We start from the raw sequence: 13,870 nt of genomic DNA, 5'->3' as shown, positions 1-13,870 counted from the left end.
AGAAAGTGAAAGGACGTTCTCCCCATTCTCTTCCACAACTTCCTTTTTCCTTCCTCCCCCTGCTGCCACCTCATCCCCCTTCTAACTTAACTAATTTAACCTTTAACCCACATGTGGGAATTAATTAATTCCTACAATCTATAGCTCACAACTTCAAACGTCCGTAACTATACCGTTATAATTCGGACTCGCAAACGGTTTTCGCCTATGCGTTCGTGACCTTGAAATCTATTCAACAATATAAATTGTGACCTCAAAAAGTTCACGGATTTTAACTAATTAATTCCCAAACTTCAAACTTCGTAACTAATTTAATTAAAATCTAAATTCAAACAATTTAAAATAAATTCTTGAAAAATAATATAAAATCTCAATAATACAAATACGTATGTGATAACAGTGAAATCTAGGAACGGGATTTCACATACACTCGCCCTTTGATGTACACAAACACGCGTTTTGTGTTCCTGGCTGGAATGCTATTGATGGCGTCGGTGACGGTCTTGAAGTTTCCACCTCCATCTTGCATGACCTTGACAAATGACGACCTGGGGAGCATGCTCAGCTGCAACAAGGGCAGGATCAAGCGTTGACTTTCGTTCATTGTAGGTTTTCACATTATTATCGAACCAGCTAGCTACTTGGGAACTATCGGAAGGTATCGGTATCGTATCATCGGCGATGGCAGCGGTACTTGAAGTGAGTAGAATTGTTATTATCATCAGAGATGCATGAATGAACATGCATGCTGTTTTTCCGGCCATCTTTCTCTTTCTTGACGCACAATATATTTAAAAAAGTTAAATTTTGCTCGAAAACTATACAAAAACAATCTAAACTTTTCTGAAATCTCAAATCTACGTTTTTCAGCTTTATTCTACTGACTAGATACAGCAGTAGGTTGATGGTTGTTTATGAATGAATAATACCACAATCCATGATTATAGGATTGACCCAAAATATGTGAGGTTAGAGAGCTGTAGCTCTCGCACATGTTGATTTTAATGGCAATTATACGTTTCAGATTCTAAGGCTTTCTCCCTAATATTTTAGGGCCCTCTTGAGAGCTAATTGTATTACCTACTAAAAAAATGCATATTACAATTAAAAGTAGCTAAAGACAGTAATAATCCATAACATTGTTGCACCATAGGGAGGGGAGCGAGAAACATTTTTAGTGGGGGCAACCTTAACCTGCAGTTATACTTAAGAAAAAAAAAATTAAAATAGTAGAATATCTTCTATAATCTCTTTTTTTTTTTTCCTCAAATTTCATTAGGCCAACTTGTATGCATTTTTTTCACAATGATCGCTTATTATTATACATATTATTTGGAAATTTCAGCTGATCAATTAAAGTACGTAAATATAATAAATTCAAGTTATATATGTCTTTTGTTTTATATTTATTTGAAGAAGCATGAATAATATGCTACATATATTCTCTGCCCTTATGTAAGCATCAAGTTTTTTTTTCCTTCGCACAAAACTTTAATAAGGGGCCGTCTCGTTGAGCTTTAGCTGCCTCCATCCTTATGAACCATTATAGTGTGTTGAGAGGTGGCAACGTTTATAAAAAAAAGTATGATTTTGGATAATCATCAGTACAGATGCAAGTGGTAGATTTTCTTGCTAGATATAATCTTTCTCTTTAATTTATTGTGTCCTATGTTCAAATTCTCATATGTTTTTTTTAGTGTAACTTAGAGTAATAATATCGCTTGTAATAACTAAAGAAATATATAATTATTGTGTATTAATTCTGAAGTAATTCCTTAATAATTAATCTTCTTGGAAATATATAGGTTTGTTGTCTCTGTTAGTATTAATTTCTTTTGTCTCAGCCTTTACAATGATGCCAATTGTCAATTATCGTCAAAAACGAATTTAAACCACATTATTTTTCGTTTATTTTTAGGCTTGGCTCACTTTCCGCTTCTATAGTATAAATAATATCATTGGTTAAAAAAAAAAAAAAAAGCGATGTATATATGATGGGAAAATGAGAACTTTTTCTCTCCCCGGCACCCGCAACAAATCAAACCCTTTTTGACTGATTGATAACTTAGCAGATAGTAATTATCGGATTAAGATTCTCTTTCCTCTTAATTTTTCTTTCCTTTTTTCTTTTTTACTTTCAACGGTGAGGATTGTGTTGATTTCATAAAGTTAAAGAGAGAGAAAATAGAAAGAAAGAGCGGAGGGGAGAGGACTCTCACTCCCACTCTGCCACTTTCTCCCACACGGTGAATATTTTCTCGGGAAAGTGACAGAAGACAACTGAAAATGGTGGTCAAGAAAAGTCAATCAGCAACCCATTTGGGCAAGGATTCAAAGGTGAAAGTTTGCAGCAATGAAGATGGCTTCAAGGGCGCATGGTTCCCCGCCAAAATCATCGACTCCAAGCCCCTGATTCCGGCGACGAAGAAGAAAAGGAAGAGCTTTTCCGACGGCAGCAGCAACTCCTTCTCACCCACCAGGCTGAGGTCCAGTACGAGACTCTGCTCTCCGACATCGACCCGGACAAGCCCCTGACGGAGTTTGTCGAGTTGGGTCAAATCCGGCCGGTGCCTTCGGACGACAATGTCGACAGGCCCTTCGAGCCCGGCAACAAAGTCGACGCCTTTCACCTCGACGCGTGGTGGCCCAGGGTTGTGATCAAGCGCGAGGAGGATGAGTACACGGTGGCGTTCATGTACCCCCCTGATCTGCTTGTGGTGCGGCGGTCCGAATTGCGTTCTCACTGGGATTTGGCGGACGGCGTTTGGGTCCGAGCCAAAAAGGAGGTACAGGTTCTGGGTTTTTGGTAATGCATGTGGGTTTTGTTTTCTGATGCATGAATTTTCAAGGTTTATGGTTGCATGGGGCTTTTTTGTGTGTTTCTTTATGATTTTTTCTTTGAAGATTTGTGACATGGGTTTTCATGATTTAAGAACATGCAGGTTGTTTGTACATATTTGGATCTGCCTTCTGTTGTTTTGCTTTTAAATTCCCCTTTTTACTTTAAAAAATAAGTTTTTCTCCACCTTGATTGCTTGTTTTGGTCCCCAGTTTCATCATATATTGGCTAATGTTGTATTTCTCTACCTTGAATGCTTGTATTGATCTCTTTTGCAGTGAATCTGACTTTCTTCTAATTTTGGGAGAGGATAGAAAATTTCCTTATGCTATATATGGTTTGTCAATTGTCACAGACAGAAACTGATATTTTTCACTATTGTTTCATAGATGATGATGGGATCAAATTTCAGCCCTGGGACAGCAGTTGAAATGAATCCCAACGAAGAAAGACTATTTTATGCTTGGTTTCCAGCAATTTATCTTGGTCAACTAGGGATCGAATCTTTCTTGCTTCAATATAAGAAATCAAACAACAGCGATGTTAAAATTGTCGTACGTGGCCATCAGATTCAGTCTCAGCCTCCAAATTCGACTGAAAGAGATTTTATCTTGTTGGATAAAGTTGATGCATTCCATGACATGGGTTGGTGGGTCGGAGATATTACAAAAGTTCTTAAAGGAAACAAGTATGCGGTCACTTTAAGTTGCACAAAGCAGGAGATGGAATTCAACCTTTTAGAATTGAGGACTCACATGGATTGGAATGATGGAGGATGGGCTACAATGAGGCATGGAAGATGGATTACTGAAGTTCGGGTACGATGTATTTTTTTCCTCTTGTTTTATAAGGGGAAAGGTGATGGTCATTACTTGTTTCTTATGGGCAAGATGGTAATCATGTTTGAAACATTCTGTTTCTTGGAAATGAGGTCATTAAGATGTAATTTTATTCAGAAAGATTTAATGATGTCCATGTAAATTCAAGTTGCTATGCTGAAGAGCATTTGATGGATTCAAATTCGTTGTGTGACTAAAATTCTGGCGGTTATGTTCAGGAATTTCACTTTAGAAGGGTTTCTGAAGCACAATCAAAGCATTCATGTCCGAGTTCCAAAAGTGATTATAAATTACAATCTTGTGAGAGTTTCGGAAACTCTGATGTAGCTACACCACTTCGAAGGAAAACACCTTGTTCTAGGATCTCATTGATAATTCAATCGAATCACTTGAGTCCTTGCACGGATAGATCACCTTATGGAGAGACCAAAAAGAAACTGAAAATGTCCCTGCAACCTAAAGATGATGCAACAATTTTTAAGTCTTTACAAGAAGTTAAAAGGTGGGCATTCAGAAGACTCCTTATCCTTGGAGAAATCATTTCCAAGGAGAACGCCTGTTAAATCTCTTAACAAAGAATCCCCAGTTATTAATGTTTTGGTAAGTGAACTCTCAGAAAAATGTTGTTGGTATTTAGTTATTTATTCTCCTATAGCTGAGTGCTTTTTTGTGGTATACAAATTCACGATTCCAGTCTTCCCTTTCTAAACCTCATTAACTTGCTCTATTCTATGCATTTTACTCAAGATACCCTGTAATCAAAGAGAAGTGTGTTGGTTCACTTAGTATTGATCAAAGTACTTGAGTCGGTGAGTATTATCAGAACTACTTAAACTATACTGACCACACTCACCGACTCAAGTGATTCCAAGAGTAGGGTTAACTAGTGCTCATTACTGGGGACATGTCATTACATAAAACTACCCAAATTTCATCTCTGCATGATATTTAAAAGGAAAACAACAAAGACTAGGCCTCTGTTGCCTTTATGGTTTGTATGGCATAATAATGCCTGTTGGAAATGTTCCAAGATTAAGGTTAGGTTCATATCCTAGGAGGCCTTTGTATCCATTCATTTTGCTTGAGTAAGAAGTCCAAGCAGCTTGCCTTCTTTTAGGTCCATTCAAGCATGATTCGAATCAAATGTTTTCATCTTCATTATTTGAAAGTAGGAAGTTCTATACAAAGAAAGCCTTGCACTATTTTTCCTCTGATTTTGTTTCTTCTAAAACCTACTGGTCCTGATTAATATGCGTTCTTTGCTCTTGCAGAAGATTGCGAAACAGAAGGTTAGAGGACTGGATGATCAAGCATTAACTCATTCTAAAAGAAAAGGTAAGCCATGGAAATCTCAAAGTGATATCCCACGACCTAGAGTAGGACATGATAGGAAGGCAGACCACTGAAATTGCATGGTAAAAAAATCAATAGTCCTCATAAACGGACAAATACATGATAGGTCCACACAACCAAGTACTTTTAAAAGCAAGGGTAAACCGTGAATATCTCAAGCTGATATCCGATGGCCTAGAGTAAGACATGAGAAACTCTTAACATTACATGATATTATTCCTATGCTAATAGGTTCATTGGATAATCCAAATAAAATAAATGTGTATAATCTGTTGCAGGCAAGAAAGCCAGTGAAATCGAAAAGACTGGTGAAGTAAATGTTGGAGATAAGCATGCAATGGACAACACTGATTCTTCTGGTATCAGGTCAGAGTCTGAAGCAACAGGGGGATCTCATGCTGGAACATCATGTCTGCTCCCTATGGAGGTATTTATATCTGAAGCCTATATGCTATGCTTCTTTCATTTGTCTCTACATATCAGAAGTTCAGAACTGTAGCCTACATTAAGCTTTTGCGTAAATTCCAATGCATGACCAATATGACAATGCAAGACATTTCTGTTCAAAACAAAGAGATGTTTCTCTTGTTTGTTGAAAGACATTTATTAGACATAACTATGAAGTGTTGTTTTTCTTTATCCATAATTAATTTGAAGGTATTCAGCTGTCCTATTATGTCTTGAAAAGTTATGGATTTGGAGGTACCATATTGGGATTTCTTTGCTTCTAATTTAGTTTTATTGATCACAATGTTTGTTCTTAACTCATTCAGGGGGTTGGACAGAATGAAGATGGAGTGAGCAGTGCAGTGGAACGGAATGGAAAACTGACTGAATTGCTTGTTGAATACTCGAAAGATCCAGCAATAGGTGTGTATATGTCAAAGCTACAGCATTCTTTAGATCTGTAATTATTTCAAAATCTAATGTGTGCAGGCGAGGAACATAATGGCGGTGGATCTATGGCTGTGGATTGCACAAATGATGTATTCGAATTGTCTATGATCACAAGATTGGATTTGAAAGGTATGAGAGGCTAACAACCTTAAAAATCCACTAAGCACAGTGGAATAGAACACTGTAGCCTAAAAAAATATGCTAGTCACCGGCTCTGAGATACCATAAAAGATAATGCACAGCAGCAATTGCAGAAAAGACAGCAAAGGTAAGCGAAGGTAATTTGGCTCAATCCCTCGATACCTTGGAGGGTGCATTATAATTGATTTAAATAGTGTACAATGACTCGATTTACAAGTATAATTAATATACAAATAATACATAAAGGGAATGTTTTAATAATAAAGGGAAATCAGGAAATCATGATGAAATAGGAAACAATCTCAAGAGATCATGAAGATATCATCTTTCAGAAACAACATAAATATTATTGAATCTCAAGAGGATGAGGTGATTGGTAGCGCTTCTGATCCTGTGAGTCAGCATCAAGAGCCAGATATTGTGTCAGTCGGCCTTTCAAATTATGCTGTGGAACCAGAAGCTCTGGTAAATGATAGCCCGATGTGTGGTGAGACACAACATCTTGACCCAGTTTCTCCTGATCGTAATGATGACTTAAAAAATGTTGCAGAATTGTCATTGCAAGTCCAAGCTGAAGAAGAATCAACCTTCTCCCCAAGTGCTTGGGTGGAAATAGAGGAGCATCAGGCCATGTCCCCATGTAACGACTCATCTCAAGTAACCACTTCAGCCAATGTTGCACCGGCTGGACTGTCATGTCCTTGTGTCCATCATTCTTTGTCCCAGATGCTGCAAGAAGAAAGTAACGAACCAGATAATATTGAGAGGGAAATGCTGAAAATCCTCCTGCTATTGTGTTCCAAAAGGATGCACCAAAAGGACTGAAGAGGCTCTTAAAATTTGCTCGGAAGAGCAAGGGAGATGCCAATTTGGCTGGTTGGTCTAGTCCGTCAGTTTTCTCTGAAGGAGAGTTTGATGCTGCCAGTGTACTCAGAAAGGCTTCGCTTCAAACAAGGAAGTATGAACCGTACTCTAGTAAGTTTCCTGCTTTGTTAGAATTTCGTCCTGCCTTCGTGTCTTTTTTCTTTTGCTCCTTTCCTCCCTCCCTCACTAACCCTTGCTTTAATTTGTTGGGAAAGCAGATAGTTGACAAAAGCAGATTGTATTTCATATTGTAGTAGAGAAAAGTTAGATGGATGGATGTTCATTTTTTCCTCATGCTAATAATCATTTTGGATTTCTGCATGCAGCTCAATCAAATATTAGCAGATTCGACGGGCAGAGTTCACATAAGTCACAAGAGAACCGCGATGCAGCTGCAGGACCTGCAACTAAAGGTTGTCTTTCCACTTGACGAGTACACACAGTATCGTTTTCTATGATTTTTTATCTTCCTGCAAATTTTTTCTACACCTGCATACAGAATATCTACGTGCCATTTCTAATTCGCTTGATTAAGATTCCAAGACTCTCTACCATGTGTGTTTCAGCTGCAACAAGGTCATTCTTCTCTCTTTCAGCGTTTAGGGGCAGCAAACCAAATGAGATGAAGTTTCACTAATGCTAGAGACTCGTAGAGTACTGGAGTCAGATTCTTCGAAACTTTCTATCCTTCCTTCACCGTCATTGTAGCATGCATGATGCATTCATCCACATGCAGAGACGAGGGACCGTCCCTATACTTCTGGAATTTCTTTTTTCTTCTTTCTTGTCGTAAGACTTTGTTTCTGGGTCTTTTGTACATGCAATATATGCCCTTGTTTCTTTTCAGAGATTTAAACAGACCCCTGTTCTTAACCCTTAAGCTTAGGATGTCAAGCAACTAAAGATCGATATATGTCGAGTCGATTTTATTTATTCTAGGAACAAAGTTGCTTCATAATATATCCAGTTTCAAGTCTGTAAACTTTGCGTATATTGGCATCAATACGAATGTTTTATGACAGAGAATGCCTCTAAATAACATAGGAACATGCTAACTCCGTCGTCACCAATTTGCTTGCTTCACGAGCATTTCAAAGCTGCATAACAATTGGGTTTCCTCGTAGAAGAGAGAGATGTGTCACGTGAATTAGTACGAAGAAGAGAGAGAGAACAAAAGAAAGATCGAGGGGTAAAATTGTAAATGAAAAATAATTAAAAATACAACCACGAAATAATATGAATAATATGAGTTTACTAAACTTAATTAATAGGTAACTAATCTCTAAACCATAATTTTCATGTCATTCAATTTACTTCTGCTGAACGAACAGTTACTTGTTAAAAAAACAAGTCTTTTAATTTTATATGGGATATTTTTTTTTTTAATTTTTTAAGAAAACATCGACGGTATGAGAGATATTTTATTGATAACGAAAAAGAAAATTACACTTAGTCAGGAGGAGACATAAACCTTACCCCTCTAGAAACGAAAACAAAAACGATACAAGGGAGGGGGCACATGAAACCTAACTCCTCTAAAGCCAAACCTGTATTTTCAAAATCATACAACACAACCATACTGGCATATTCATCACAGCAAGGAATATGCCAACAAACTTACTCAAAGTACAAAACAAAGCTAAACATATTCAACAATTACATGATACATTTTAAGCACTATCCTATTCAGCAACTGTGAAAGAAGAATGCTCCATGGCATGTTTACCAGCAAAGAACCAAGCACCATCCAAAACCCCGTGAAGAATCCAACTCCCAAGCTCACGTAGAACCACTCGTCTTTGAGTAAACAGTATCCTCCTCCTCCATCTTGCTCAACTGTTGGTGGCGGTATCACCCCATTCGCGCGGCAATTCTTGTTGAGTGGAGCTCCGCATAGTTCGTTGCCGAAGAAGCTCGACTGATCAAGGCTTTGCAGTTGAGTGCTTTCTGGAATTCGTCCCGTCAAATTGTTGTAGGCCAAGTTTAAGTGACTCAGAAATGTCAAATTCGTCATGCTTGGAGGAATTTCACCATCAAGTTGGTTCATGGAAAAATCGAGAGATTCTAACCCTGCCATATTACCAATCTTTGAAGGAATTCTTCCGGTGAAGCGATTATTCGATAAATTGAGTGACTGCAATGCGAGGAGGCCAGTAAGTTCTTCAGGGATCTCTCCATACATAAAGTTGCATGAAAGATCCATGCCTTTTACGAATCCCAGAATCTTGCTATATTCCATTTCTATCCCTTTCGTTACCAAGATTGCATTATCTGAAAGTTCAGACATGTGTGTACTTGTACCCGAAAGACCAACAACAACAACAACAACAACAACAAAGCCTTTTCCCACTAAGTGGGGTCGGCTATATGAATCCTAGAACGCCATTGCGCTCGGTTTTGTGTCATGTCCTCCGTTAGATCCAAGTACTCTAAGTCTTTTCTTAGAGTCTCTTCCAAAGTTTTCCTAGGTCTTCCTCTACCCCTTCGGCCCTGAACCTCTGTCCCGTAGTCACATCTTCGAACCGGAGCGTCATTCGGCCTTCTTTGCACATGTCCAAATCACCGGAGCCGATTTTCTCTCATCTTTCCTACAATTTCGGCTACTCCTACTTTACCTCGGATATCCTCATTCCCAATCTTATCCTTTCTCGTGTGCCCACACATCCCACGAAGCATCCTCATCTCCGCTACACCCATTTTGTGTACGTGTTGATGCTTCACCGCCCAACATTCTGTGTCATACAACATTGCTGGCCTTATTGCCGTCCTATAAAATTTTCCCTTGAGCTTCAGTGGCCTACGACGGTCACACAACACGCCGGATGCATTCTTACACTTCATCCATCCAGCTCGTATTCTATGGTTGAGATCTCCATCTAATTCTCCGTTCTCTTGCAAGATAGATCCTAGGTAGCGAAAACGGTCGCTTTTTATGATCTTCGCTAGATTGCTCCGGTCATTAGTGTGGATAAGTATATAAATGGATAGAGATAGGAAAGCAAACACAAGATGTACGTGGTTCACCCAGATTGGCTACGTCCACGGAATAGAAGAGTTCTCATTAATTGTGAAGGGTTTACACAAGTACATAGGTTCAAGCTCTCCTTTAGTGAGTACAAGTGAATGATTTAGTACAAATGACATTAGGAAATATTGTGGGAGAATGATCTCGTAATCACGAAACTTCTAAGTATCGGAGTGTGGTGTCGTCTTGACTTGCCTTATCTGTCTCATAGGTAGATGTGGCATCTTCTCTGGAAGTACTCTTCCTCCATCCAGGGGTGGTATCTTTAACTGGTGGAGATGCACAAGGTAATGTATCAATTTCACTTGAAGCTTACTTGTAGTTTCAGGCTTGGTCAAGCGCGATACAAACCATGTAGTAAGAGTCCCCCAAGTCGCCGAGCTAGGGGGTCTGCTGAAAGAGGTGACAGACAAGGTAAGCAATCAGAGCTCCGACTAATTGTTCACCTTCTCCCCATCTTGCAGCAGCATGAAGGATAAAGAGAAGAAAAATGAGAAGAGATGATATGAGATACTTTTGCTTTTGAAGAAGTAACTTTCCACAGGCTTATTCTTGAACTGAGCTGGAGGGTTTTCTGGTTTCCTCCAGAGTATAAGGCCGACTGAAGAATTTGAGGGTCAAAACAAGTCCATCAAATCTAGAGTACGTTCCACCCTGCTGATATGAGATACTTTTGCTTTTGACAGAGTAATGGATGTATCGGCACGTGTGCTGTTACGCTTGTCTCCACATGCTTCCTTGTATCCTTCGCACTTGCCCTATCTGTTCCTCAAGCAGATGCGGAATCTTCCCTGGAAACATAAGATGTTGAAGATGAGTACTCGAGAGCAATGCCAGGTAAGTAATCAGGTAAGGGGTTCCAGGCAGTCAGTTCCTGGCTGGAAGCTTGATTCCAAGTGCTGACTGATTGCTCTCTTTCTCCTTGTCTTGCAGGTAAAAACAAGGCCAAAGGAAAAGACAGGGAAAAAGCATGATATGGGATACTCTTGCTTTTAACCCTGATGATATGAGATATTCTTGCTCTAGTATAGCTTGTTTGCGGAGGTAATATCGGGGGGAAAGAAAGCTGAATATTTCGAAAGGCTTCGTTGGGAGTGCCCTCTCAGATATGATGAAGGGTTGAGCATTTTTGCAGGTCTGCCTGTCTGTTGGGGATGGAGGTCGACATATATAGGAGTCTCCCTAACAAGTAGTAATGCTATTCCTTTACCCTGCTTGGTCATAGTACGGTAGTGGGAGCTGCCAGTTTCACATGTTTTAACTCTGTCAGAGCACTTTGAAAAAGTGGTCTGTGGTATCTGGCTCTCGAGATTCGGAGAACGATGCCTCTTCGATTTTTGAGAAAGCAATCATGCTGGGGGTCTGGCTCTCGAGATTCGGAGAGCAGTGTCTCTTCGATTTTTGAGAAAGTAATCATGTTGGGAGTCTGGCTCTCGAGATTCGGAGGGCGGTGCCTCTTCGATTTTGGAGCAAGCAATCTTGTTGGGAGTGTTGTCTCGAATGTGAGTAAAGGTTGGGCATGTTTGTTAGTCTACCTTGCCACGAAGCACAAAGGTTGACACACAGGGACTTTCCAATTATCCAGCAATGGTACTGTTCCTTTACCCTCTCTTCGATTTTGAGAAAGTAGTCATGTTGGGAGTCTGGCTCTCGAGGTTCGGAGGACGGTGTCTCTTCGATTTTGGAGCAAGCAATCTTGTTGGGAGTGTTTTCTCGAATGTGAGTAAAGGTTGGGCATGTTTGCTAGTCTACCTTGCCACGAAGCACAGAGGTTGACAAACAGGGACTTTCCAATTATCCAGCAGTGGTATTGTTCCTTTACCCTTGTGGGTAATAATATGGTAGCTAGAACTTCAAAATTTATGTGTCTAAACTTTGTTAGTGCTGTTTCTTTGTTATTCTTTTACCTTTCTTGGTCAGAGCGATGTAGTGGGAGCTGCAAGTTTCACGTGCTCAACTTTGGCAGAGAACTTTGGCAAAGTTATCTGTGGTACCCATGAGCTATTGTTGCGTGTGGGAAGTGGGTGATTGAACAGTAAGATTCATGTGCTTTCTACTTCACCAGAAGTCTTCGACAGAATGCCCATAATTTCTGCAAAGCTGAGTGTGCGTGTGACAGGTGCTGACAAGGCTAGAAAAGTAGGTGCCTCTTCGATTTCTGAGATCGGCCCTCGTGGTCTCTGAGCAGCCCAGCTTTTGAGAAAGCGAGCGCCTCTTCGATTGATTCGGAGAACGATGCCTCATCGATTTTTGAGAAAGCAATCATGCTGGGGGTCTGGCTCTCGAAGATTCGGGGAGCAGTGTCTCTTCGATTTTTGAGAAAGTAATCATGTTGGGAGTCTGGCTCTCGAGATTCGGAGGGCGGTGCCTCTTCGATTTTGGAGCAAGCAATCTTGTTGGGAGTGTTTTCTCGAATGTGAGTAAAGGTTGGGCATGTTTGCTAGTCTACCTTGCCATGAAGCACAGAGGTTGACACACAGGGACTTTCCAATTATCCAGCAATGGTACTGTTCCTTTACCCTCTCTTCGATTTTTAAGAAAGTAGTCATGTTGAGAGTCTGGCTCTCGAGATTCGGAGGACGGTGCCTCTTCGATTTTGGAGCAAGCAATCTTATTGGGAGTGTTTTCTCGAATGTGAGTAAAGGTTGGGCATGTTTGCTAGTCTACCTTGCCACGAAGCACAGAGGTTGACACACAAGGACTTTCCAATTATCCAGCAGTGGTACTGTTCCTTTACCCTTGTGGGTAATAATATGGTAGCTAGACCTTCAAAATTTATGGGAGCGATGTAGTAGGAGCTGCAAGCTTCACGTGCTCAACTTTGGCAGAGAACTTTGGCAAAGTTATCTGTGGTACCCATGAGCTATTGTTGCGTGTGGGAAGTGGGTGATTGAACAGTAAGATTCATGTGTTTTCTACTTCCCCAGAAGTCTTCGACAGAATGCCCATAATTTTCGCAAAGCTGAGTGTGCGTGTGACAGGTGCTGACAAGGCTGGAAAAGTAGGTGCCTCTTCGATTTCTGAGATCGGCCCTCGTGGTCTCTGGGGAGCCCAGCTTTTGAGAAAGCGAGCGCCTCTTCGATTTTTTAGATCAGCCTTCGAGGTCTTTGAGCAGCCCAACTTTTGAGAAAGCAAACGCCTCTTCGATTTCTGAGATCAACCCTCGTGATCTCTAAGCAGCCCAGCTTTTGAGAAAGCAAACGCCTCTTCGATTTCTGAGCAGGCGCCTCTTCGATTTCTGAAGCTCCGTCGAGTGCAGATTTTTATAGGGGCTGGCATTAAGTTCCAAAGCACACTTGAATCTCCACCAGTAGAAGCTTCATTCTTGCACTTCTAAGATCTTGATTTGTCCGACCTCTTCTCTCTTCAACACCTTTGAAAATGTCTGGCCCCTCCGACCGTCGTTTTGACTTGAACCTTGTTGAAGAGGCAGTCCCGCCTTCTCCAGACAACATATGGCGCCCATCCTTCGTCTCCCCTACTGGTCCTCTTACCGTTGGGGATTCCGTGATGAAGAATGATATGACCGCTGCGGTGGTGGCCAGGAACCTTCTCACTCCCAAAGATAACAGACTACTTTCCAAACGGTCTGATGAGTTAGCTGTTAAGGATTCGCTGGCTCTCAGTGTTCAGTGTGCAAGTTCTGTGTCTAATATGGCCCAACGCCTATTTGCTCGAACCCGCCAAGTTGAATCATTGGCGGCTGAAGTGATGAGTCTCAAACAAGAGATTAGAGGGCTCAAGCATGAGAATAAACAGTTGCACCGGCTCGCACATGACTATGCTACAAACATGAAGAGGAAGCTTAACCAGATGAAGGAAACTGATGGTCAGGTTTTACTTGATCATCAGAGATTTGTGGGTTTGTTCCAAAGGCATTTATTGCCTTCGTCTTCTGGGGCTGTACCGCGT

General features: G+C 40.6%; 2 protein-coding genes across 6 annotated transcripts; one reads left to right on the top strand and one right to left on the bottom strand.

The window, feature by feature from the left end:
• The first annotated feature begins 2,195 nt into the window (after positions 1-2,195).
• LOC103430933 (DUF724 domain-containing protein 3-like) lies at positions 2,196-7,954 on the top strand. 5 transcript variants are annotated; one of them, XM_070826090.1, is made up of 11 exons: positions 2,224-2,786; positions 3,229-3,657; positions 3,897-4,278; positions 4,950-5,013; positions 5,310-5,458; positions 5,805-5,901; positions 5,968-6,196; positions 6,336-6,534; positions 6,620-7,044; positions 7,260-7,346; positions 7,500-7,954. In XM_070826090.1, exons 3-7 carry the CDS (start codon positions 4,141-4,143, stop codon positions 6,069-6,071), a joined length of 552 nt encoding a protein of 183 aa, XP_070682191.1. In that variant the 5' UTR covers positions 2,224-2,786; positions 3,229-3,657; positions 3,897-4,140; the 3' UTR covers positions 6,072-6,196; positions 6,336-6,534; positions 6,620-7,044; positions 7,260-7,346; positions 7,500-7,954. The 5 variants fall into 5 exon arrangements, with proteins under 5 accessions (XP_070682180.1, XP_070682191.1, XP_070682197.1 ...); XM_070826096.1 differs by having other exon boundaries at positions 6,336-7,027; XM_070826083.1 differs by having other exon boundaries at positions 5,968-6,534.
• Positions 7,955-8,336: 382 nt separating this feature from the next.
• Positions 8,337-9,361, bottom strand: LOC114824996 (receptor-like protein EIX2). The gene has a single exon (XM_029103047.2). The coding sequence runs from the start codon at positions 9,218-9,220 to the stop codon at positions 8,573-8,575; it is 648 nt and encodes a 215-aa protein (XP_028958880.1). The 5' UTR covers positions 9,221-9,361; the 3' UTR covers positions 8,337-8,572.
• Between the last annotated feature and the right edge of the window lie 4,509 nt (positions 9,362-13,870).

This window comes from Malus domestica, chromosome 01 (assembly GCF_042453785.1).
Source record: "Malus domestica chromosome 01, GDT2T_hap1".
NCBI lineage: Eukaryota > Viridiplantae > Streptophyta > Magnoliopsida > Rosales > Rosaceae > Malus > Malus domestica.
Note: the sequence above shows the minus strand (reverse complement) of the source record. Positions and strands in the feature narration are given on the sequence as shown.